General features: G+C 39.7%; 1 protein-coding gene across 1 annotated transcript in view; it reads left to right on the top strand.

Moving 5' to 3' along the window:
• The first annotated feature begins 384 nt into the window (after window positions 1-384).
• Rab38 (RAB38, member RAS oncogene family) overlaps window positions 385-25723 on the top strand; it is a 52582-nt gene continuing 27243 nt past the window's right edge. Inside the window, exons 1-2 of the mRNA XM_057756426.1 lie at window positions 385-697; window positions 18612-18892. Of these exons, the coding sequence (XP_057612409.1) occupies window positions 496-697; window positions 18612-18892 (483 nt within the window). The 5' untranslated portion in view covers window positions 385-495. The remainder of the gene's footprint in view (window positions 698-18611; window positions 18893-25723) is intronic.

Raw genomic sequence — 25723 nt, forward strand, 5'->3', positions numbered from 1 at the left:
CAACCCAAAAGGAAGAATTGAGCCTATTGCTTTGGTATTTCTCAAGGCCTTCTTAAACTCACACCACAGTGTGGGTGGCAGCAGGGCTCTGTAACTTCGGAAGCCCTGGGTACTTTTTGACACGCAGTTCTTTCGCTGGCAGAATATGGAAAACAAATCCCACCGCTCACAAGTTTGTGCCCTGGACGAAAGGCGAGAAAAACCTCTGCGAAAGGTGTGGAGCAGTAGGCAAATAAGAGCTGGAACTGGCAATGGCACTCAGGTCCTTTAGCTTCTAGTCCCGGGAGTCGCTCCTGTCTCCTCCCACTTTGGAGACGGCAGTGTAGGAAGGAGGATTAACCCCGGGGGAGGAGTTCCGCCCCAGCTCCCCAGCCTGCACCAGCACGCCCGCCGGCCTTCGCGCCCACACAGCTCTTGGGTCTCCGTCCTGCACCCTAGCCCCGGTTGCGCTTCCCAGGCAGGTTCCAGGCTCTGCAAGACCGGCGGGCCTCCAGGATGCAGGCCCCGCACAAGGAGCACCTGTACAAGCTGCTGGTGATCGGCGACCTGGGTGTGGGCAAAACCAGCATCATCAAGCGCTACGTGCACCAGAACTTCTCCTCGCACTATCGGGCCACCATTGGTGTGGATTTCGCGTTGAAGGTGCTCCACTGGGACCCGGAGACTGTGGTGCGCTTGCAACTCTGGGACATTGCAGGTGAGCGCTCTGAGCAGCGCGAGCAAAGCGGAGGGATTGGGAAGCAGAGAGTGACTTTTTAGCTCCTTTCCAGTCCCGGGACCCTGGAGTGCGACCAAGCAGGAGATCCAATCACCAGTGTGGTCCACTCTAGGAAACTTGGACTAGTGACTTGGAAGCCTATTTTCAAAGAAAAGAAAGTGTTTGCATGTTTTTGTCCGTTGTTTCTGTTGGATTCTTCCCGAACTCTAGTGGCAACTTCAAGTAACTTTGCTCTCACTGGGTGTTCTGTGGCCATGGCTCAAGCTGGTTCTTCCACTTTCTCCTGGGATTCCCGGGTACAGAGCAGTCTGTGGGCCGGACCCAGACTATAGTGGCATTCCGTTTGCCTTCTAGTCCCTTTCTGGATACAAGTAGCCCCGACTGGGCCCAGAGAAGGCCCACGTGGCCTTCATTCTGGCCTGCAGAGGGGAAGCCCCTAGGAAACTTAAGAGGGAACAGGGCTGTCTCAGGTTAACTCTTGTTTACGCAATCTCGAGTCTTAGGAATTTAGTTTATTCCAAATTTCACTACTATGGTCAGCTCTTCAGCCAAGAAAGCTTGAGAAAGTTGATTTCGTATACATCTAGAACAAGCTATCTCTTTCCTTATCTCTCCTGTCTTCTCCATCCCTATCTCTCGCTCTCTTTCCATAGTCTCTCTTAGAAAGGAGACTGCATGTGTTTTAGGACAACTGTTTTTTTTTCGAGACAGGGTCTCACCACCTACCTCTGGCTGTCCTGGAAATCGTTATGTAGACCAAACTGACCTTGAACTCATAGAGATCCACCAGCCACTGCCTCCCCAGTGGCGGAGAAGGGGGTGAAGCGGGGTGGGGGTTGTGACAATGTTTGTGGCATTTGCTTTAAGATTTCTTAATTTGATCCTGGTATATTCTTTGAGAAATCGAAACTATGATAAATGTTTTTATGGTTTTTGAGATCAGAATTTGGCCACCAGGTATACCAGCTCTTAGGCACGGTGAAAACTGAGGTTGCAGTGGTGCGCCTTTAATCCCAGCACTAGGGAGGCAGAGGCAGAGGCAGGCGGATCTCTGTGAGTTCCTGGCCAGCCTGGTCGAAAAGAGCTAGTTCCAGGACAGGCACCAAAGCTACAGAGAAACCTTGTCTAGAACCCTCCTCCCCAAAAGTGAGTCCGACTTGTCTGCTTGTAACCTGGGCGTGCCTGGCCTCTTATTCTAGAAACTTAGTCACTTACCTGATCAGTAGCATCCGTATTAACCTGCCAGGGCTTAGGCAGTAATGGCTCAGAACCTTCCTGCTTAAGCAGTTTGGAACTCTGATGAGTTCTCTACTGTCCACTTCAGACAGCCCTCTTTAGTCTCTGTTCATGGTGTGAGGCACTAAGAGCCGCATGCTAAGAGCTGGATCTAAAATAAGCAATTATTTTTCAGAAAATATGTTCCTTTCCACTAATACATCTGACTGCAAGCATTTTGTCATGACTTGAAATGAGAACCAGAGGAGAAAAATTCCTGAAAGGATGTTTCTGGTCTCGAGACCCTTAGTCTTCTGTAACCATGAGCTTTGCCAGGTCTTATGATAAAGGCTAGGTAGACAGGTTCATGGTTTGGATCTTCAGTAGGTTTAGGGAAACGTGAGTTATTGGAGACTTGAAGAGGCATCACCTAGAGTCTTTAGAAGTTTTCATCCGTGGTCTGTGTGCTCTGTTGCTGCATGTTTTAGTGTCTGAATTGTCTTCTGACAGCACCGTCGTTTCCAGGATCACAGTTTAGAATAGCTTACTGTTTAAAAGATGTTGCTGTCACTAGCACCAATTTCAAGTCCAAGTAGCATTATGTCTTCAGTCTTGTTAAACATCTGTGAGTTTTAGTTTCCTCGTCTAAATTGGAGGAAGAGAAAGGTGTAAAGATTCTCAGCTTAAATTCTAGAATGGGATACCTCCAGAGTAGAATACCTCTTTCTGAATCTCACTTTTTGTCGTATGTATTGTGTGGTTATTGGCAAATCCACCAACATCGTTGTATCATTTTTCTTATCTATTAACAGGGAATATGTTTTATTCCACCAAATAAGAGAAGAATAACCAAAAGTTCAAAGTAAAGACAAAAATGCTTACTATCCAGGAGCTTATTAAGTTACCACTATTTGAACAATTATACATATTAAATAAGAGGAACATGGCATACATGTAGCAATTAAATCCTAATAAGATTCAGTTCCTATGTTGCACATATATCCCATCCTCAAGCGCCAGTATTACTTTTGAGTCTCACCCATTTTGCAGCATAAAGCAACTTAAGTTCCAAGCTTGCTGTCAGGAACAATTTGAGCAATTTAACTCCCAGACTTGAGAAAGCTTTTCCAAGGCATAGTTTCAGACCAAGGTTGTGAAGGCTATAATCATAGAAGTCTGTGCAAGTAGGAAATCGGAAGGATCTGAGATCCATTTGGCAGACAGAATGGCATTCAGACTTGCGGTAATGCCCAGTTCACTCTTTCTTTGATAGCCTCAAACTCAAAGGCCCTGGAACTGCTGAGTTAGAGGTTGAAAGCTTTTTTAGGTAAAAGCTAGGTAATGGGGGGGGGGCGGGAATAGGATGGTTGGAACACAAATGTTTCACAGTATTTGGGGACTTGTGGGTTTTAAGGTGATGTGAAATCTGCCCTCCACTCTCCACTCAGACTCGAGTTAGGTTAGTATGCCTTCTAGTACACTCAGGTCACGGAATGTCATTCTATTCTTCTTAGCTATTATGTGTGTCTATAAAGAATGGCTAGTAGTGAAACAAGTTTTGAAAATGTTCAAGTTCTTTTCTTTTAACTTAAAAGCTAAAACATTATTTTGTGTGTATGGGTGTTTTGTCGGCATATATGTCTGTGCACTACATATGTGCTGTGCTTATAGAAGACAAAAGGGAGCACTGGATCCTCTATAATTAGAGTTACAGATAGTTTTGAGCTATGAAGTGGGTGTTGGGAATTGAATTCAGGTGGGCCTTCTGCAAGAGCAGACAGGGCTCCTAATGCTGAGCCATTTCTTAGGTCCTTTTCCTTGTTTTATTGTGTTGCTCAGACAATGTAGCTCAGGTTACACTTGAACTCACTGTGAGGCCAAAGATGATTTAAATTTCTGCTCTTCTTATACTACCCAAGTGCTGAGATTACATGCAATGCCATCATATTCAGATTTGTAATATTGGGAATAAAATTAAGGACCTTGTGCATGGTAGGTAAGTACTTTGCCCACTGAGCTTCATCTTCAACCTTGACACCCTTGATGAAATGGAAAAGACTTACTCTTTCCCTATAGGATATTAGGCTATTACAATTTTATTTATTTATTTTTGCCTAGGTAGAATCTTTTATGTTTTATTTGCTTTTATTTAACACTTGTCCCTCCCCAGCTCCTCCTGTTTGTTCTCCACCTTTCCCTCTCTTTAGGTGATAGATAATCCTTTTTTTCTCCCTATAATTTTTCTGGATATTATTATATACCAGTATGGAGAAATGGAAACAAATGAATGAAATTTTTCTTTTTGAAAATTCCATCATTGGCTAAGACATGAATTTATATTCCTCCATATATATGGTTTACACTTGAGGCTTCTGCCCTTACTACTCTGGATAATTGTGATACCAGCAATTGCCACATTAGTGCATTCAGAGAAGTGGATAATTCTCTCCTAAGAGCTAATGTACTATGGGACACAACTTCAGGAATTGAGACAATTGCAGATCTAGCAGCTACCATCCCTTAAGCACCTGTTCTTCTGGTTGTCCAAAAACCTGTAATTTCCTAGTAAAATAGCTGGCTATATGATCATGTCAGAATTTAACACATGGCTGTTGAACACTTCCCTCCCCACCTTCTCTAGCAGCTTTGCTCTACTTACTCTGATTTAATAGTAAGCGTTTCAGATACATTCTATAAGAAGCAGGAATTATAGGCCGCCGAAATAGCTCAGTTGGGAGAGCGTTAGACTGAAGAAGTAGGAATTATATATCGTGAAAATGTAATACTGATATTGGTCAAGTTATGAAATCTTATGAGACCTCAGGTGTTCCAGCTATAGAATAGCAACTATTTTATTTGTCTGTGATACCACATTTGGAAGATACTCTCTTTTAGGCTCTACCAACTTTAATATCATAACCTGACTTTGCCTTCAGTAATACATGATAGTTTTCTTAACTAAGTTAATTGACAGCGTTTTGGCATACAAGTTTTATATCCTCTGCCTTGTCTGTAAAATGAGGGCAACAGAACTTGTATCTGTTAGAGTTGTTATAAAAGAAATAACTGAGTTAGTTCATGAGCATTGCTGACACACACGAGACACGTTGCCATCTTTATTCTTATTATGTAACTTGTCACTATCATAAACTGTTTTCACATACGTTTCTTGATTGATCTGATGTTTATAGAGAAAATAGTATCAAACTCATTTTATCCTAATGAAGATCAAAAATCAAAGAAGCCAGGGACTTGTTCACAGAAGGACGGAAATAGTGTATTTGTCTAACTGAAGTGTGTTGTGTGTGTGTGTGTGTGTGTATAACGTGACTGAGTCTGCTAGTCATCAGAAGACCCAAGTCCAAGTTCAACAAATACAGTATAAAACATCGCATTTGCAGACAGAGTGCTTCAGCATGGAGAAGTTCATTGCTGCACTCTTCCACATGACAGCTGCCTCTAAGAAGACCCACTTATGAGAACAGCATTTCCATTCCAACTACACTGCCTTTTCTCACTCACTTGGATCACCATGGTAGGCTGCTTTATAGTTTTCAAACTCTCATCTTGTGAACTCAACTGAATGAAGGGTTTAAATCAGGCTATTTCCTTAGTATTCATATCTAAAATAACTTATCTAATGAATTTTATAAGTTTTAAGTGTCTTGGCAAGAGAAATAGATGTATAGAAAAAGCTATCTTTTGAAAATAAGTATGTCAAGTAAAACAAAACTGAGTTTAAGGATGGACCCATTTCTGCAGGGGAATTTCTTACCTTGTCTCTATCCTGGATAATTATAGGTTTCCAGATCTCTATGTGGAATAGCATGTTGTGTGCTTGCCGTTAAACAGAGGGTACAGTAAGCAGAGATGGAGAACTTTCAATATTGTGCAGGAAACACAAAAACTGGTTAATGCACTTGACTATGATTGTAAAAGCTGTGAGTCTTCATTTATTAAAATCTCTAAAATTTGCAGTAAAATGTCACTCGTTTGAAGGCCAAGTGGAAAACTATCTTCTTTGTAATTTTTTCAGTACATTAAATGGAGCAATAACTTGTAAAAATTAGTTTTATTAAGTCACATCATCTTGTCAGTATTCATCTAAACCATCCCAGTCCTTTTAGAGATGAGGCAGCTGTTATTTCGAAGGGAGTAGCATTCGATTCTTCAGCTCATAGAATTTAGTAATGATAGAACTAATTCCGTGTTTATTATTGGTGTGGTCTGGAGAATTAAAACCTTTTTTAACCTTAGATGTCTGATGTTATCTTAAGCACTGAGATTCAAAGGTCATGGATTTGGATAGGCAAGAGGGATCCACAGTTCAGTTGTTAGCAATACATCTTTTTTCTGTAGTTCTGGGGAATTGAACTCAGAACCTCATGAAGACTCTGCAAGGGATAAACCATGGAGCTACAGAATCAGGCACTTTAACAGCAATCTAAAAATGAAAACTATCCTAACCACTATCCATTGTGATTTATATTTCAGTCATTTTAACTCCTTGGCAATCCCTGTTTGGTCTAATATTTATTGTCTCTATTCTGTCTTATTTTGTCACAGAATTCATGTGATCTTTTCTTTGTCTTCACATGTCATAGTCCTTGCTAATATTTGACTCATTTGAAAAGTCACACCCCCATGTAAACCCCCCAATTGTTTCCTGTCAGTAGAAGCTTCTTCCTCTTTTAATCTCATGTGACTTTGTTTTATTGCTCTGTGATACTTCTCTCACCAAGACTTGCATAAAAGTTATTTTTATCTTGTAGATATCCTTTGCAAGTTTTAGAAGACTTGGTCATGAGTTATTTGGTATACAATTTAATTAACTGATCATCAAAGAAATAGAGAAAGAGAAGGGTGATCTAGTGACTTTTCTTATTGTAATAAAATGTTCTAATGAAAGCAATGTAAGGGAGAAAGGGGTTTCTCCTAGCTCACAATTCGCCAAGGCGGGGAAATCAAGACAGCAAAAGCCCGAAGTGTCATATTTATAGTCAGAAAGCAAAGAACACTGAATGCATGCATGTTAGCGCTTGGCTTGCTTTCTTCATTTTAAACAGTGCAGCTATACACACAGCTAAGATGGCTCTTCCCATGTCATTTAACATAATCAAGAAAATCTCCCACAAGTGCGCCCACCTCCCACGTGCTTCCAAATTCTGTCATCCCAGAGGACAATCAAGCAAGGTCCTAATGTTTTTGAGGCAGAGGATCTTGAATTTAAGAAGACTGAAGAACTTTAAGTGCTTCGTCATCTTTATCCCTGATTCTGTAGTTTTCGTAGTGTGCACTATCATGTGCTTTAGTTAACCCTATATTTATACTCAGATTGAACTTCTGATTTGTCTACCGATCTTGCATAAAGCTGCTCTCCCAGGAAGCATGATGAACTTTCTTGTTTCCTTCCTAAGTCTAATATAGATGAAATATTTATACTGTAAGGGGGATGCCAAAAGATTTCTGTCTAATTCGTAGGGCAAAGTTCAAAACAAATTGATTCGAAGTCCTTGACGAGACAGCTGCTCTCCTCTGCAATATGATGTGTTGTTAATAGCTCTATTTATTGAAGGTCGGGCATATTATAGGTATATGCATCATTACATTTATTGCTCACAGTGAGTTGATCTGGTCACCACTATTACACAGAGATAAGAAAACTCTGCTTATTTGGGCTATAAAAATGACAAACACATAGAACTTTTTGAAAGGCATACAGATAAGGAGCGCTGCTGAGTTCCACTCTGTGATGTATCTGGCTACCGCTCCCATTTTCTAGCTAGTCTGTGGTAATGCTTCCCAGTAGATGATGCCATGATGCGATAGCTTTGCAACTCAGAGACTGTTAAAATTTCTCCTGTAAGGTAAGCTCGATTCTTTACATTTCATCACCGAAGGAAGCTTATGGGTGACTGGGCTTAATAACAACCATCCTCAAACATGACATTTAGGCTGAAAAGCTACAGGGCCTGAGGGGCAGAAGTCTCTCATTTAAGAAACAAAATTAAGAATAGCTGTGTGGGACCCGAATAATAACTAGCTCCTCTAGTGACAGGAGGGTCTCTCTGTGGGTATATAGTGATGTATGTGTGTTCTATATGTAAGAGAAATAGAGTAGTCTCTGGAGGCTAAGGCAGAAAATCTCACACCAAATTCACCAAATTCTGGGTGTCAGAATAATGTCTTATTATGCCCTCAGACAAAAAAAAAAAAAATGCCTAAAGATTCTGTTCTCAGAAAAGTTAACACCAACTTACTTAGTAAGCATATGTTTAAGGGCTAGGGATTAACTCAGTCGGTAGAGTGCTTACCTAACACACAAACTTGGATCTCCAGCAGTATGTATAACCAGGCATGGTGATATTTGCCTGGAATCTCAGCACTCCAGATTGGTGACAGAAAGATCAAAACTTAAAGGTCATCCTGGGCTATATAGCAAGTTCAAGGCCAGTCTGGAGTACATGAGGCTTTGCTATACACAAACACAAAAATGTGTCTTCTGACAAATAATTATCCACTAAAAAAAGCAATATAATTTACAAGAGAAAATGATTATTAGATTTTTAAAAGCTACAGTATAGGAATATGTGTGTCCTTGTTTATGGAATGGTCTCTTAAAAGGTTTAAACAGAGTGGCCCCACTACCCTCATTGCCTGTTCATATTGATTCTTTGCATGATTCTTGCTTTCTGATTTCCAAAATTGAACTACCCTAAGTTAACAGTGTCTGATATATCTGCTTAACCATAAATACTACTGTATTTGCCACAAGATTTTAAAATATCACATGGGTTTCCTGGGGGCTTATTAGAGCATTTCTGGCATGTGTTTTGGGGAATAGGTATTCTAAAGGAATCTAGGAATCCTTCAGGAGTGAAGATTTAGGAAATAAGAGGATATTTTTATATGTTATGTATTAAATTGTCCTTAAAGGCTAGTTAGAGATACTATTTCAAATGCCAAGTAATTCTAAGATTGTTTTCCATTGGATGTGTTGAGCTTATTATTTTGTGAACACATTTCAGGTGTTGTTTTAGAGCAAAAAAAGTTTTCAATTAGAAATTGTTGGTGCTTACTGATTTTAATGAATAGAATCATAAGATTTAAAAATTAAGAACATTTTTTATGGAGTCATATTATCTTGTATGTTTTAGCTCAGTTAAATATGTGACAGATGACTTGTTTATTCTCGATGGATAGATTCAAGGAATGTTAACTACCAAGAGACTGGAATAAGAGACGTTGTTTGCAGGGAATCTAAAGAGATTGAAAGAGCCTGTGTGGTTTTGTTACAGGCAGGAGAGGATCTTTAGCAACAGTTTAGCAGAGTAGTACGTAAACACAAGATCTAAGACTCCACTTTATTCGGTCTACTCCTTTCCTTGCTGGGGTTCCCTCTCACAAATTTAATAGTCACTTCATTGCTTGGAGTTCCTGTATTGTTGGTTTCATTATGCTACGTAAACCGATTAGGAGCGCACACTTAGAGCCTCTTACAGTCTAATTCCTCATTTTGTACCTTAACTCGAGGCTCTAGGCCCATGAATCTCTCCAAGTGTTGATGTGAGACACAGTGCCATGGAAAGAGAATTTGGAAGTAGTGCACAGAAATTAAAAGGAGAATAGGTTAATTCTACAGCCCTGACCACATCCTGGAACTTCTGACCATATAGCCAACTATCTTTGTAACATATTTCATAACAGAAGTACCAACTGTAACATGTCAGAATCCTGACCTACTTTCTGCCACAGAGTCTCACACATCAGACCTCTGCCTGATGAGATCCTCTCCTTCCCATCTATAGTAGAGTCATGTTGTCTTTGAGGCTCTAGGAGTCATGCTTGAATCATCCCCTGCACAATTCCTCTGCTATGTCCATCTCCAGTTTAATCCAGGAAACAAACCATCTTCAAAACTATTAATTTAATTCAAATAATACTCTCTTGCTAGTTGTTGTAAAACCTTCCTAAACTGGTATCTCCAGTTCTATCTTTACTGCCACGAATCATTTCTCGATACATCAGTGTTAGTAATTCGTGATTTCTCACCTACTTATATTCCTTCAGTATTTTCATATCTTGCCTAGAGCTAAAGACAAAATCAATACAATGGCACCAAACTGTTTATACTTTGGACATTCTAATCTCTGTTTTATCCCAGTCTACTCTGACCCATGTGCAGTCTTTGCTATCCCACTCAATCCCCTTACTATTCCCCAAAGACTTGGCAGACTGACCTGATTTTGTTTATCTCTGTGCCAGGCAATCCCTCAGTTTAAACCTACAAAATATTCATGTAATTTCTTACTTTAGTCTTTTGGTCTTTGCTCAAATTATATCCATTTACTGGGTAGTTCCTTACACAACTTTTAAAATTCCGCCCCCTCCCTCAGAATATGTTTTTCTCTTTTCCTGATTCATTTTTTTCCATAACTTTTTTTTAATAAAAAGCACGTAAATAGTATTCTTTCAATCTTATTTGTTTTAAAAAATTTGTTGTCTACCTCTCACCAGTGGAATGATAATCACCATGGACTCAAAAAAATTTTATTCTAATTGCTAAAACAATTCCTAGAAAATCACAAGCGTTAAAGTTTTTTGTTTGTTTCTTTGTTGTTGCCTGATGGAGATAGTTTGTTTATTCCAGTTCAAGTGGAATGACAATGACAAGATAGGCATGTTTAAGCCATGGTAATCCTACACTTGTCTGTTGGGAGGGAACTAAGGGGTTAAGGCTATTAGCTAGCTTTTCTGGCACTATGAAAAACTACCTGAAGGGGAAAATCTTAATAAAGTAATAAGGTTTATCTTATCTCATTGCACATAAGAAAGAAAGATATGGAAAAGATAAGACATACGTGTGTGTGTGTGTGTGTGTGTGATATAAATATGAGACCTCAAAGCCCACCCATAATGACATATTTCCTCCAACTTGGTCACAATTCCTCCCACAAGGCCACACCTACTCCAACAACATAACAACACACACACACACAAACATGCACACACACGTTTTAGCCACTCTTCCACTGCTGTGAAGATGCTTACACTTTAGAGTCCATTATCATGACTGAGAGCATGGCTTGGCATTGGAGAAGTAGTTAAGGGCTCTACATCCTTATCCACAAGAGAAAGGCCGGTCCTGGCATGTGCTTTTGAAATCTCAAAGCCCACCTCCAGTGACACACTTCCTCCAACAAGACCACCACTCCTCCAACAAGGCTACATCTGCTCCAACAAGGCCATATTTGCTAATTTTTCTTGAATAGTGCTATTCCCTGATAATTTAGCATTCAAATTTATGAACCTATGGAGGACATTCTTATTCAAAACACACACACACACACAGAGAGAGAGAGAGAGAGAGAGAGAGAGAGAGAGAGAGAGAGAGAGCGAGCAAACTGCCACAGACAAGGTGATTTATTTCTTCCAGTCTTCCAGCCACATCCCATCTCTGGTGTTGGCTATATGAAACCAGTATTTTCATGATCTGGTCCCCACAGCTAAAGTAAAGCTCAGGCTTTCAGTACTTGAGCCTTTTTCGGAGAGTCTTCTAATCCAATCACAACATAGTGTTTCTTTTTCACTCAGTATGTGAACCATACAGAGTTCAAAGCTGGTCATGGGGGTGATGGAAATTTGATCATGGTTGTGGGTCAGTTGGTAGGTTTCAGGGGTGATTATAGAAGTTTGTTACTAAGTATAATCTATGCCTAAATGAGGAAAAAATCTAGTTTTTTTTCTGTCACTGGCATCTCAGGGGAAAATAGTGAGGAGTGAATACGTTAAAATCTACCCCCAGATGATCACTGAGGCACCTAAAAACAAGAAAACCTTCATAAGATGCTATCTATTGAAATACATGGGTTTCCTCAAGCCTTCAGAACAAGATTACTCTATTAACAGCTTAGTGTTTTTCTCACTTCACCAGTAACTACATAATTGGATTATTTTTCTTTCAGAGAATTGTGAAATAGCTATATTTACTTTTGATTTGATGTTGTTTTCCTACTTTTCATATACTAGTCATATAAATGCAGACATGTACACAACCTTTGTAGGAGGAGACTTGCTTGTTCGTCCCGACCGCCTGGCTAGCTTAGCCCTGAAATAATCCACAATAATCACACAGAAATTGTATTCATTAAAACACATTGGCTAACTCTTACATATTAGTTTAACCCATCTCCATTAATCTGTGTGTCACCACATGGCAGTGGCTTACCGGAGATTCTAACTGGCATCCGTCTCAGGTGGAGGATCCATGGCTTCTTTGTCCTTCTACCTCCCAGCATTCAGTTCTGTTCCCCCCACGACCATCTCCCCCTTTACCCCGCCTACCTAAGTTCTGCCCTATCAAGGCCAAGGCAGTTTCTTCTTTCATATAGAAAGAAGGACCTCCTACACCAGACCTTGTTAGAATAAAGTTCATTTTTCTCCTCCAATGAACACTTATTATTGAATAGAAATGACAGTCAATTACAGAGTAGGAATGCCAGCATGTACTAGTGGCTTGTGAATATATATCGATGTATTGTAAAAAAAATAATGAAACTTTAAATGCAATTTATTTTCATCATTGTATCTGGTGCTCTATCTGTATCCAAAAGAGAAAGAAATGGTCCTCAGGCTTTACAACACCAACACATCCTTACCTGCTCCCTAAAAATTTCAGGGCCGCGAGTGAGGCAGAAGCATGAATACACATCATAATAGGTAAACGTGATGGAGGATAAGACGATGATGTGGGTTTGGGGAGATGGTTCAAAGAGGAAGAATGATTGCTGTGTAAATGTGAGGACCCAAGTTCAAATCCCTGATGCTCACATAAAAGCTGCCTAAGGTTCTTAGGAAGATGAATTTTCAAATAGGACTGGGCCATAGAACATTTGGAAAGAAGTGAGATAATTTGTAAAAGTAGCTGAAACATGATGGTCAAAGTTTCTTTAGTATGTTTAAAACTTAATAAAAATATGATATAGGTTCTAAAAATAGAGATTTGGATCAAAGTTTAAGACAAAGCAGTATTACAAGTACTTAAGCAGAGGCAAAAATGTGAACAAAATCCTATTGCCTCTAATTTTGTCTACTAGTGACTGCTGGCGGCAGGGACTGATGAAGGGGCATTTTTATTTTATGAGCCAATCCTTATTTTACATTGAATCATAAAATTATACACATACACAGACACATCAGAACAAAAGTAGTTGTACATCATTTTTCTTTGAAAAATAAAATACTGAAAATGCAATATATTTAGTAAAATGCATGCCAGTATAACCTCAAAAAATATTTCAGATACATTTTGAACATAAGATTATGTACTGGTGAAATTAGACATGAAGTAATGAATGGTTTGTAGACTATAACCTTCTATGCTTCCACATAGGTTTTACGCCTGTTTGGGAGACTCACTGCTTGGCTGTTCTTAGTGAGAACATTTTGGGTGCCGATTGTTATAGTTATCTTCAGCTGCCAACTTGACAGATGCCTATAATCACCTAGGAAGAGGGATCCTCAACTGCTCATTGATGTGGGTGGGCCTAACCTAGTGTGGGCAGGTGGGCCCAGATTCTGTAAATTCTAGTGGATTCAGAGCCTTAAAACAAGCTGGGAAGCAGCATTTCTCGGTGATCTCTGCTTCAGTTACTGACTCCACATTCCTGCCTTTCCTTCCCGCCCTGACTGCCTTTGAAGATGAATGTGTATGCAAAATAAACCCCTTTTCTCTGGGTTGATTTGATTAGTGTCTTATCACTGTCCCAGAAAACCAACAAGAAGAACACCCACTATTAAGTGAAAATACCATTAAATACACATTATGGTTGTGACATTTGTATATATTTTTGCCTGAGCTTATGACACCAAGGGAATCATTTCAGGTGACAGAAAACAGAGTCAAGGCTTGACTAAATGTTAGCAAAGAACAACTAAGGGGACCTTAGCAATCAACCTTATCAATTTTATTTACCATAGCAGACAACTCAGATTCAGAGAGAGACATATTCATTTTAGGCTCTCTTGATTTGTTTAAGATTAATGGTGATAACGTTAAGGCCCATATCTTCTGACTCCTTAAATAAATGAGTTTACAATTTCATATCCCTCAGTCTGGGAGCAGAATCATGAGCCATATCCATACCATGATGGGGTGTGTTTAGAGGCTAGGAGAGAAGACCTCCACCTGCTGAAGCAGGCCATTTTTAGTAGAAGATCCAAGTATGACTCTCTTTGCTTAAGAAGCTTCTCATGACCAGAAGGCCTACATTTCAGTGACACAGAGTTAAGTAGCTGTGGGAGATGGGTTTTGAATTATAGTCTTTGCTTTGCTTTAAAGAAAATTTACTTAGGCTAGATTAGACAAGTCTCTATTCTACCTTCAAGTAGGCACTCGCTAAGAGTCACATGATTCCCACTTTTACCACGAAGTAGCAGAGAGGGCTGTCACCTGACAAAGGAAGGATATGATGTGAGAGCCAGAAATGCTCTGGTCTGCCTGTGACCCCTTTCCGGAATGTCAAAAATACCAACTTTCCCAGTGGCTTGGCCCAATGACCTCCACATACAAAGGTCTTTTCTTTCTAGAGAAGTTGCCTTCTCCTAGTTTCTGATGTGTTTATTCACACTCTTTCACACACATTGTCCTTTGAAAATGCCAGTCAGGGTAGAAAACCTAATATGTTGCTCTTTGCACGGTCTGAATATGATCCTTGTCCGTATGTTAGTGTAAAGTCGTCATTCTTGGGAGCCACCTACTTTGCAAACCCCTGGACAAGTAGATTGTTGAAGAACCCGTGACTGCCCTTCATCTGGTTAGCTCTCTAGAGAGATCATAAGACATCCTTAATAAGCCTAGAGGCCCTCAGAGTTCTGAATGATCACAGAAGGCTTCTTTCCTTTTTGTCCTGAAATGTCCTGCCCCACCCTGAACAGTATCAAAGGAGGTCATTATTTGTATCATGCATTAAAAAAGAATAAAGGAGGGGTCACTGGGGAAAAAGGAAAGTTCATCTCTAGGTTGCGTGTCATATGAAAAACGTTTTACTCTTCCCTTCATTGACTGGATGACTGTGAGAAACAGTTTTAACTTTCTCTGTGGTGCAACCTAAGTAAGAAATATCAGCCTGTCACATGCTGGTCCTGATGGAATGCTGCTCTCCAGCACACACTTGCTAGCAGAGGCTCAGATACTAAGGCAAGAGCCGGTGAGTTCCATCCCTTCCCATGATGTACTTAGGGAAGCATGGTTTCTTTAATAGCAATGTGAAAATCACCTACAAAACATTCACTACTTCATGTTAAAATTCACCAGCACAAAATCTTGTGTTCTAAGGTTATCTAAAATATTTTTTCATGTTATATTGGCATCCACTTTCCTAAATACATTGCATTTTTAGTATTTTATTCTTTCTAAGGAAAGTGATGCATACCTATTTTTTGTTCTGATTTGTATAATTTTATGATTCATGTAAATAAAGATTTGGGACTCATAAAATAAGAATCCATCCTTCATTAGTCTCTGCCTCCAGAAATCACTAGCAGACATAATTAGAGGTAATAGGATTTTGCTCACTTTTTGTCTCTGCTGAAGTACCTAAGTGTTTTTGTCTTAAATTCTGATCTAAAACTGTTTTTTAGAACTTATATCATATTTCTATTATATTTTCAGCATAGTAGAGAAATTTTGACTGTTGGGTGCTTAGTTAATGCCTTCCATCTGCACAAAGCTGATCTTCATAGTCTTAGAGACGCTTTCCAGATGAGGAGGGCTTAATTGAGAAAGTATAAGAAACTTGCCAATACTCATTAGGAAGATTTTCAGAGCAAAACTGCTTCTGGCTGACTGCAACTAATTCCCAAACCAATCTTTATTCTTTAAAGGAAACGATTTTCTTCAATACCAAGATTATTTCTTTGTCTAATGGACTGTAGACTCCTTAATGGAGAGTCTGGTTCACTGGTACATTGTAAGGACACAGACCAGAGACTAGACAGATTCTATAGACATCCAGCAAGTCTTTGTAAAATTGGATTGAGTTGGCTGCTTGTAGAACATAAATCTGGAGTCAAGTTAGCTCAAGAGTGTGGCTTAGAAGCTGACAGTACTTGATGTTAATGGATAACATGGCTTTGGATTCAGGTAGCTGAGGTTTGAATTCTGATTTTGTAACCTTATCGTTTATTTTATATGGGCAAGCTGCACACATGTTCCAATTCTCAATTTTCTCATTTTACACTGAGGATAATGACTGGGAGTGTAGCCCTGCTGTAGTGCTACAACAGTCAAATCTCACAGGAAGTTGGTTTCTGATGCTGAGGAGCTGGCAGCTTATGGAAGTGTCAGAGTGGATGGTTTCGTGCATTTGTGGCCCATGCTTCCGTTAAAAGAGAGGTATTCCCAGTTTTCATTTTTTCCCTATTCTTTTTATTGCTTTCATTTTCATGTTAGTTCTCTGGTGAGATGTCTTTACTTAGGGATATGTTTTATAATGCTGTGTAGAGGGTAACCAACCACAGTTGTAGATATGGTGGCAATCTCAACTTTAATGTTCAGTAGAAGATAATTGTACTCTTGCTTAAATCCTGATAGAGTTCAGAGACGGTGCCTCTAGGATACTTGCTAAGGGACTATATTTTGTAATGCATTTAGAGGAAATATTTAAGAGTGGGGTGAGGAGAGAATGTGGAAGTGAGAAAGATAGAATGATAAGAAGGAAATGATATGAAATATGAGAATTGCCAGAGGAAATATTTTAGATAGGTATAGAGGAAGGAAGGACAGTCAAAAAAACTTATTAAAAACAAAAATCCCTGAGACCCAGGTTAAAACACAATAACAAAAAATTAATTTATAAAAGTTGTAATAATAATAGCTCTTCTGTGATACAGAAGTCATTATAAGTGTAGTTAAGAAGATGTGGTTTCTCCTTGACCTTGTATTGTCTTTTGAAACAGTCTCCATAGGTGATTTAGGGGAGATTTATAGTGTCAATAATTCACACAAGTTATGCCAGTTTGTCCTTGTAAGTGAGAAAAAAATTGTACGGCTAAAGTCCCTTTGTTCTATAATTCCCAGTCTGTGACACTTGCTGTCAACTTACAACTTTGTGTCTGATGTTTCGAAGACGGTACTTTTTGTCAGAACTTGCTATGACTGAGATTGTGAAGGAGTTTGGAAGACATGCTTGGTCGTGTTTACCTTCTATTGAGTCTCCTGAATACCATACCAAGTTCAATAGCTTGTCTAAGCAGTGGCAGAAGTATGGATTGGGGATTGTAGAGAAGTTTCAACTTCAGGTTCCACACTCAACGATGTTATCTCCAGTCTGTGTTGCTTGAAGCTTTCTTGCGCCCATCAGAATATTGCACTAAATTCCACTTCCAACTTCCTGTGAGCTATTGAGCTCATCCGGGCAATGGGCAGGTGTGGGTGTGAGCGTGCTGAGCTCCTCTTGGCTTTACAAGCTCTACACACTTCCTCTGCCTCTGCAGCTGGTTCTACATTGGCCACTTTTTGCTGAAAGCTATGTCTCTTTTTCTGAAACCTCTTGTTTCTGAAACCTTGACTGTCTCTCTCTACCTCTTCCATTGTTGGTTGCCTAGGAACCCGCTTCCCAGGCAGCTACAGCTAAATTTGTCAGGGTACATACAGGTCATGTGTCTTGGCTGGAGTGCTGGCTTGGCTATTGCTTTATGGGCAAAAACCTACCAAGTATTCTTCTGTTTTTTATAGCTCTCTCTTTTACAGGAACAAAATCAACTGTTTTTTATAGTAACATTTTTTTTTTGTTATCCAATTCCACAGACATTGCTTCTTGTTTTGTTTTTATTTGTTTGTTTTTTGTTTTGTCTTGTTTTTTGATATTCTTTTAGAGACCAGGTTTTTCGGTGTAACAGCTCTAGCTGTCCAGGAGCTGCTTTGTGACGAGGTTGGCCTCCGACTTAAAGAGATCCACCTACCTCTCCCTTCTGAGTGCTGGGATTATAGGCGTGAACCACCACCAACAGGCTCAGACACAACTTCTAATCTGTCATTTTACCCTGAACTTCAAAGAAGACTATGTGTAGTTACTGAACATTTTAAATGTAGCTAACTACTGTGACTTGTAGCATGAATTTTAAATTTTATTCAGCATTAATTAATTTAAAGTAAATAGTCACATACAGGTTTTGAGGTACTGTATAAGCAGAGTTATAGTATATTACACACTGCACTGTGCTTTCTCAATAAATATTTCATAATTTTTCAAGTTACTTACTTATTTTGTATGCTTGTGTGTAAACACACAAGCACACACACACAAATACACAAACACACATACTATTGCACACTTGTGAAGGTCGGAGAATAAGCTTTGGGAATTTATTTTCTCCATTTACCATGGAGGATCTGGGGAGTGACTTAAGGCTAAGCAGCAAGAGTCTTTAACTGCTGAGCCATCTCTCAGGCCCAGTAAACAAAATCCCAGTCTTTAAAATGAAAGATCTCCTTCTGACTGTAAAGATGAAATAGCAGAACTACATAATTGTATATTTATCCACTCTTTAAAGATTAGCAATAGTTCTCTCTATTGCATCTTCTGCTCATTTTGCAGGCCCCATGAATCTCTAGTGTAGTGTATATTATGATTCTAATTTTAATAACTTTCTGAATTCTGTTTCTTTTTGGTGACAGGTCAAGAAAGATTTGGAAACATGACAAGAGTCTATTACCGAGAAGCTATGGGAGCATTTATTGTCTTTGATGTCACCAGGCCAGCCACATTTGAAGCAGTGGCAAAGTGGAAAAATGATTTAGACTCCAAGTTAACTCTCCCTAATGGTAAGCCAGTGTCGGTGGTTTTGTTGGCCAACAAATGTGACCAGGGAAAGGACGTGCTTGTGAACAATGGACTCAAGATGGACCAGTTCTGCAAGGAGCACGGTTTCGTAGGATGGTTTGAAACGTCAGCCAAGGTAATGGCACATTAAACAGTGAGTTTAGTAGGGTAAGATTCACAAAGAGCCAGGCACAAAACCATTATCATTATCATAGATTACTGTGATGTTTCTGTCCAGTGGTATAGAGTTTGCGAATTGCTTTACGCTCTGTCTCACGGCAAGGTAATAAGTGCGTGGGAAAAAAATTGTTATCTACTATTTAAGACGATTATCACTAAGAAAGCAAAGCCACTTGTACATGGCCACACTGATCAGAGTTTATAACTGTGCACAACTTTTGTGAGCTCACTATACACCAGGTGTTTTTTACAGGTGTACTTCTATTTAGTCCTCACAACGTCCTATGAGTCCATAGGAAATGAAAGAAATGGATGTGACGTCCTATGTTGTCGTGTTCTTAAATTCATACTGTGGCTCTTAAAGCCATTCCCCTGCATGCCAGGTGTGACAGTTTATCATGTGAATGAAGAGATGCCAATAATATAGAACCACCACATTGGAAATACTCGAATAATAGGGTAAAAAAGAGAATAGTACAAACATGGAGCACATAGCAGAACTCGGTACTTATGATTCTCCTCGGAGACTGGTAAGTACCAGGAAGGAGCAGCAGATGCAAGGCTGGAAGACCCAGGATCCTTCGCAGTACAAAAATTGTGCCTTACACTAATCTCTGATTTGTTAGTACACGTTTTCTTTTCGGCTCTCACTCTCAGCTCCCTTTATGGTTTTTATTTTAAATTTCAGTATTAGAAGGAATTATCTTTCAAAGTAAATTTGTTTAATTCAGTTCACTTTTAATTGACATTTAATACATATATAAATTTGTGCCATGCATTCATTTCTTCATTAGAAAATAATCAACGTAGGACACTTAGCATAGTCATCACCTTAGTTTGTTGTATTTTTTTTTTTGAAATTTTCTGTGTGAATTTAAATACTTGTTTCAGATTATTAGGATTTCAATCTATATTGTTTCAGTCATGGTTGTTCTAATTTTATTAGTTAGTGTAAAACAGATATTTAGATTTTTTGTGAAGCCCAAGCATTTGATAATTGTTTGGGATTCAGGTGTGCATAACACAGGTATTGTCTCTGTACCTATGGAGTTCATATGTAGACTTCATTATAGGCATTTGTACCTGCCCCCAGAGAATTGTGGGGGAAATTTCTTGACTAGCCAACATTGAAAGTGGGTTGGGATATTCTGTTACATAGTAGTCTGTCTATAGATATGATTATCTATTATACATCTGAAATCTAGCTATATATTTTGAAATAGGTAAAAGAAATAAAATGTTTTGTTAAATATGTTTACTTTGATTTAAACATTACCTGTATTCCTATGGGAAAATGACCTTGCTCAAGATTACAGGATTTGAAAACAAAGTTTATTTGAAAATATTTGAAATAACTCGAGAAGATCAAGCTACTATTTGACTCCCAAGCTGAGAAAAAGGGAAAGGGAGTGAGTGGGCTGTCCCAGAGAATTTTGTTTGTGCTTTAACAAACAAAGCTTGCCTGAAGTTCACACTAGTCAACCATAGAGGCCAGGCAGTGGTGGTTCACACCTTTAATCCCAGCACTTGGGAGACAGAGGCAGAAGGGTCTCTGTTGCGTTTAAGGCCACCCTGGGCCACACTTGATTGAATCAGTCCAAAAGAGAAACAGAGTCAAGGAGCACTAGGAAGATGGAGATGGGAAGTGGTAAGGCTGGACAGAGAGAGGAATACAATGGGAGGAGACAGGAGCTCAGGATTCACTCTGAGGTTTCTTAGAGGCAGCATTCAGTTTGAGGATCCATAGAGACAGGGTCTTGGCCCTTTGGTTCTGAGGATGTCGTAGAGATAAGAACTAGTGGCTCCCTGCTCTGCTTCTCTGGTCTTTCAGGCAAATTTTATTTGTTAAAGCACAAACAAAATATCACCACAACTGATGGGCTCCTACTTGAAGTAGTCTTTTGTTACAGTGATTTCCAGGGCACTCTCAGCAGCTGGCCCATCTATGTGCTGTCGCTAGGATTATCTTGTATGTAGAGGCTATTGTCCCTCAGTTCCCTGTGTTGTCCTTTTTAAAATGGCTCTCATGTTTTATACATTTCTCCAGCTCTTTCAGTCCTTAATTGCCCATTTCATATTATTCTTCCCTTGGTTCTTAGCACACATAAGTTTAACAACTGCAGTCTTTCCCTGGTTGTTAGCCTGGATTTTCTTTTTCATTCCAGAATATGAACTAACATGCTCACTGTTTTCCCTGAGGCATTTTCCTTGATATCCTTTCTTTCTTTCTTTTTCTTTCTTTCTTATCTTTCTTTGCTCCTTTCTCCCTCCCTCCCTCCCTCCCTCCCTTCCTTCCTTCCTTCCTTCCTTCCTTCCTTCCTTCCTTCCCTCCTCTTTTTTCTTTCGTGAACTTTTCATCTAGGCACAAGGAGACCTGAGTTTCTGGATTACTTTTAATAGCTAAGGCTAAACTGGACTGAGTGATTTCTCTGAGGAAATTGTCTTTTATTACTCTTTCATTGAAGAAGTGTTCCTTCTGCACCAGTCAAGCTTTCTGCTGACTATGGAGTGCAGCACTGCAACCTTTCACAGCCGAGTCCCAGATGACACTGCTGTTTGGTCCTGAAATAGCAGCCTTTGGGGACAGCAAACAGTTCCTTCTTTGATGGCATTTGGGATTAGGAGACATGTTCAATAGAAAGCTTTTTTTTTTTTTTTTTTTTTTTATAAAGGAAATCTTTAAACAATTAGAGGTCTCTTGCATGACATCATAATCATCTGGCAACGAACATCTGATTTCCATTGTTCTCCCTTTACATCTTCAAAACTGCTAACGAACCAAAGCCACACCCTCCGGCTTACCCTCATGGGTGCATCTTGTAGAAATCCTGTGCACAGCAGCACCCTTGCGCTTTCTTCAATGAAACTAGAGCTTGTGATTGAAGCCACCCTCTGCCCTGCTGCTGACTGCATAGCTGAGGAGGGTTTTCTGTCTTAGCCTTACATTTTTTGCAGCAAATTTCTGTGCGAGCCTTTGTACCTGTTGTTATTGCTCGAACAATATGGTAGCACCTGTCTGACTAATGAATTTTAAAAGAATATATATATATATATATACATACATACATATGTATAGTTATAATTATAGTTATATAGTGGTGTATCTAATCTTTAAATTATCTCTATTTACACTAAATTCAAAGAAAAGAACAATAATCTTTACTAAATCAGATTTTCTGTGCAGCTTGCCTGAATGAATGCTCCCTGTGGATTCTCTAGAGAGCATATGATTGCTCCCTCAAATGTCTCAGTTTCAGTTACCCCCAAACATTCCTGGTTTATTCAAAATAGTCCTTGAAGTCTCATATTCTTGGTTATGCCTGCACACTTACATGTATAAATTGCCCAGGAGCTCAGTCTAGCTCACTCTGTCTATTTACTTTAACAATGGCTGTCTTTTTTGCCTTCCTGTGACCATATATAATCTTCATAATGTGCTTTCATATTAAAAGTTTTGGGTTCTGCCCTCTGGGCTCATCTCAAGTGTTGCTGAACCCTACTACTGCTGACAGGTCTACCTGGCGCATACTGCTGCCTGTTCTCTGAGTCTTCCCTCTTACATAGCTTTGGGATTAGCTTTCTCAGCATCTTCTGAAGCTGTTATATTTGTGAATATGTATTTGGATTTCCCAGATGTATTACATCTGATTTCACTATAACACACACACACACACACACACACACACACACACTCCTACTGATTGTTGCCAAAGCCCATCTGCTAGTCTGGTTTTTACTGTCTGTGTTTGGCTCTGAGGCACACACAACTGCACTCTGGTTAGAGAAGTCCTCCTGTATCTAAGCCTTTTTGTTGTTGTTGTTGTTGTTGTTCTCTTTGCCCTACGCCCTCCCTTTTAATCTACAAGTATAGTGCTTCGGGTGCAGTTGCATTCGTAAGTAGGACACGAGGTAATGAAAGGGTATCTGGGAAACAATGGAGCATGTTCTATCTGTATAATACTGAGGATGAGTCAAATCCACAGAGGAAAGTCTAGTCTTCTGTTCTTGTTTCCCTTCACCCCATGCCCTATTTCTGACTGATTTCCTCGACAATTTCTTGTTGTAATATGGAGCAGCGGGGCTGCGTCCCCGGCACCCCGCCGCCCGCATGGCTAGCTTATGCCCCGAAATAATTACACAGAAACTATATTCTTTTAAACACTGCCTGGCCCATTAGTTTTAGCTTCTTATTGGCTAGCTCTTACATATTGATCTAACCCATTTTTAATATTCTGTATAGCACCATGAGCTGGCTTACCAGGAAAGATCTTAACCTGCGTCTGTCTGGAGTGGGAGAATCATGGCTACTCCCTGACTCGGCTTTCTTTCTCCCAGCATTCTCTTTTGTTTACTCCACCCACCTAAGGGTTGGCCTATCAAATGGGCCTAGGCAGTTATTTTATTAATTAACCAATGAAAGCAACAGATTAATACAAGACCCACCTCCATCAATTTCTGTTTATGTAGAGTGACTCTCTAAGCCCACACCTCCAAGAGTGGTCTAAGATCAGTAGGTGCATAGGGAAGCAACTATTTTAAATTAAAATCTCCCCAATTGCCGGGCGGTGGTGCACACACCTTTAATCCCAGCACTCGGGAGGCAGAGGCAGGCGGATCTCTGTGAGTCGAGGCCAGCCAGGTCTACAGAGCTAGTTCCAGGACAGGCACCAAAGCTACAGAGAAACCCTGTCTCGAAAAAAAAAAATCTCCCCAATTTAGCTTAAAAGTAAATACGCCTGTGGGTGCTTTCTGCTTAGAGGATGAATGTGCTTGGCTGTGCTGCCTACTGCAGTAGAAGAGCAGACATTTTTCACTGCAGCAACTTCTTTTACATTTTAGTAAGTGCTAAGCACATTTATTATCTTTAGGGACTTTTTCTTTAGTTCCCCTATGTGGGAAAGCCTATGACTATTTTATTTTGTCATTGCTTTGCTTTCACCTTTCTGCTACAACGTTCTAAGCCCCGGGACTACCAGCATGTGCCACCACACGTGATTTCATGAGGTGATACGGCTTGCACTGAACTCTAAGCTTTGTGCATTCTTGGCAAACACATTTCATATGCTATTTATAGTAGTTTTGTACTTTTATTTATTTTGGTTTTGTGTGTGTGTATGTGTGTGTGTGCGTGTGTATGTGTGTGTGTGCGTGTGTATGTGTGTGTGTGTGTTTTGACACATGCATGAAAGTCAAAGAACAACCTTTGGGAGCAGTTCTTTCTTTCCACCTTGTGGGTTCCAGGAAGGGAAGGCTGTCAGATTTGGCAGCAATTGCCACTGCCCACTGAACCATCTCACTTCCTCTATGGCTTCTTCTGGAACTAGGACATAGCCTCATGACCTAGATTCCATCAATTTAATGGACGAGAAAATGAGCCACTAGACGACAAAGGTAAGATGCAGGGTCCATTTTTTTTTTCTGGAGCAGGATTGCAGAAAAGACTCATCTTTGGGAAGCGGAGTGATTTTTAGGCACCTGTGCTTGCCATAATCAGTCACTGCTCGACCTATGAATTGTTGAGTTCTTTGCTGCTTCGAAAACAACAGCACCCGTTCTGGGAGGCGGCTAGAAACAGTTTCTTCCTTAAGCTGTTTCTCTGTGTGGTTTGAAGTTCAACAATCAAGGTGGATTGTTCTTCTGGATGCATGCATGATTCTGCACACTATGGAACATCCCTTGAATATGCTCATCTTTACCCTGCTGGCATTAGGCTTCTGTACCTTTCAAATAAGAACATAGCTTACCATAAATGTGGTTCAGACGAGGGTGAGAAAAACAAGTTTCACTGCTGTCTTTCCTATAGAATTTCTTAGACTTTAACTTCCTGTGTGTTCTGAATCCACACCGATACTCTCTAAATTTTAATATTTGTTGACATAATTTTTCTAAAAGATTTTTAAATTTATTTTTTACGTGTATCTGTGTGCCAGTATAGGTGCCAGTGGAGACCAACAGAGAGTGTTAGGTCATCTATGGAAATGGAGCTGCAGGCATTTTTGAGCAGTCTGATATGGGCGCTGGGACTCAAACCCCTGTCCTCCAGAAGAGCTGGGTGGTCCTCACCACTCAGCCATCTCTCCAGTCCCTGTTGTTAACTGCACAAAAATTTTCATGTAAGAGTCCACTCAGTTTAAGACTTCATGGGGTAGACACTACTTTCTTTTGAAAGAAATAAAAATTGAGGCAGAGGTGACCACCCTAAAATTGGATATTTATTTTATTTCTTTATTTTAATAGAGATTTGTTTTTACTTAACTATAGTGTATTTTACAACTCAGGGTGTGGTCTACAGTCTGACGCTGCGTCATAACAGGCAGCTGGTTTGTTGTTGTTTTGGTTTTTTCTGATGTTTCAAGTGACAGCTCCTAAGTCATGCAGCATGTGGGAATACTAGCCTAGAATTATGCTGTTGCTGTTGTTGTAAAGGGAAAGTTTTCTGTGTTTCATTAAGCTTAGTGATCTAATTTATTATTTTTAAGCTATTCTGAAGCTGGCATGGAGAGCAGTTAAGACTGGCGAATTTTTTAGACACTTTCTCAAGGGTAGTAACACACATCATTTATTTTACAGGAGTCTAGAAAATAAACAGATATAAAACCGGAATTTATACAAACTGGAATTGCATAGATAATTGTAGTTGGGTATGGGCAAATAGCAATTCTAATTTCTTTTTTTTAATGAGCTGAGCATAACACATTATTTTTTAAACCCTTTTCTATTAAATCAAGTAATAAACCATCTCTGATTCTTTCTCGCTTTCAAATGTCTACGTGTGAAAAAAGAAACT

Source organism: Chionomys nivalis, chromosome 23, assembly GCF_950005125.1.
Source record: "Chionomys nivalis chromosome 23, mChiNiv1.1, whole genome shotgun sequence".
Classification (NCBI taxonomy): Eukaryota; Metazoa; Chordata; class Mammalia; order Rodentia; family Cricetidae; genus Chionomys; species Chionomys nivalis.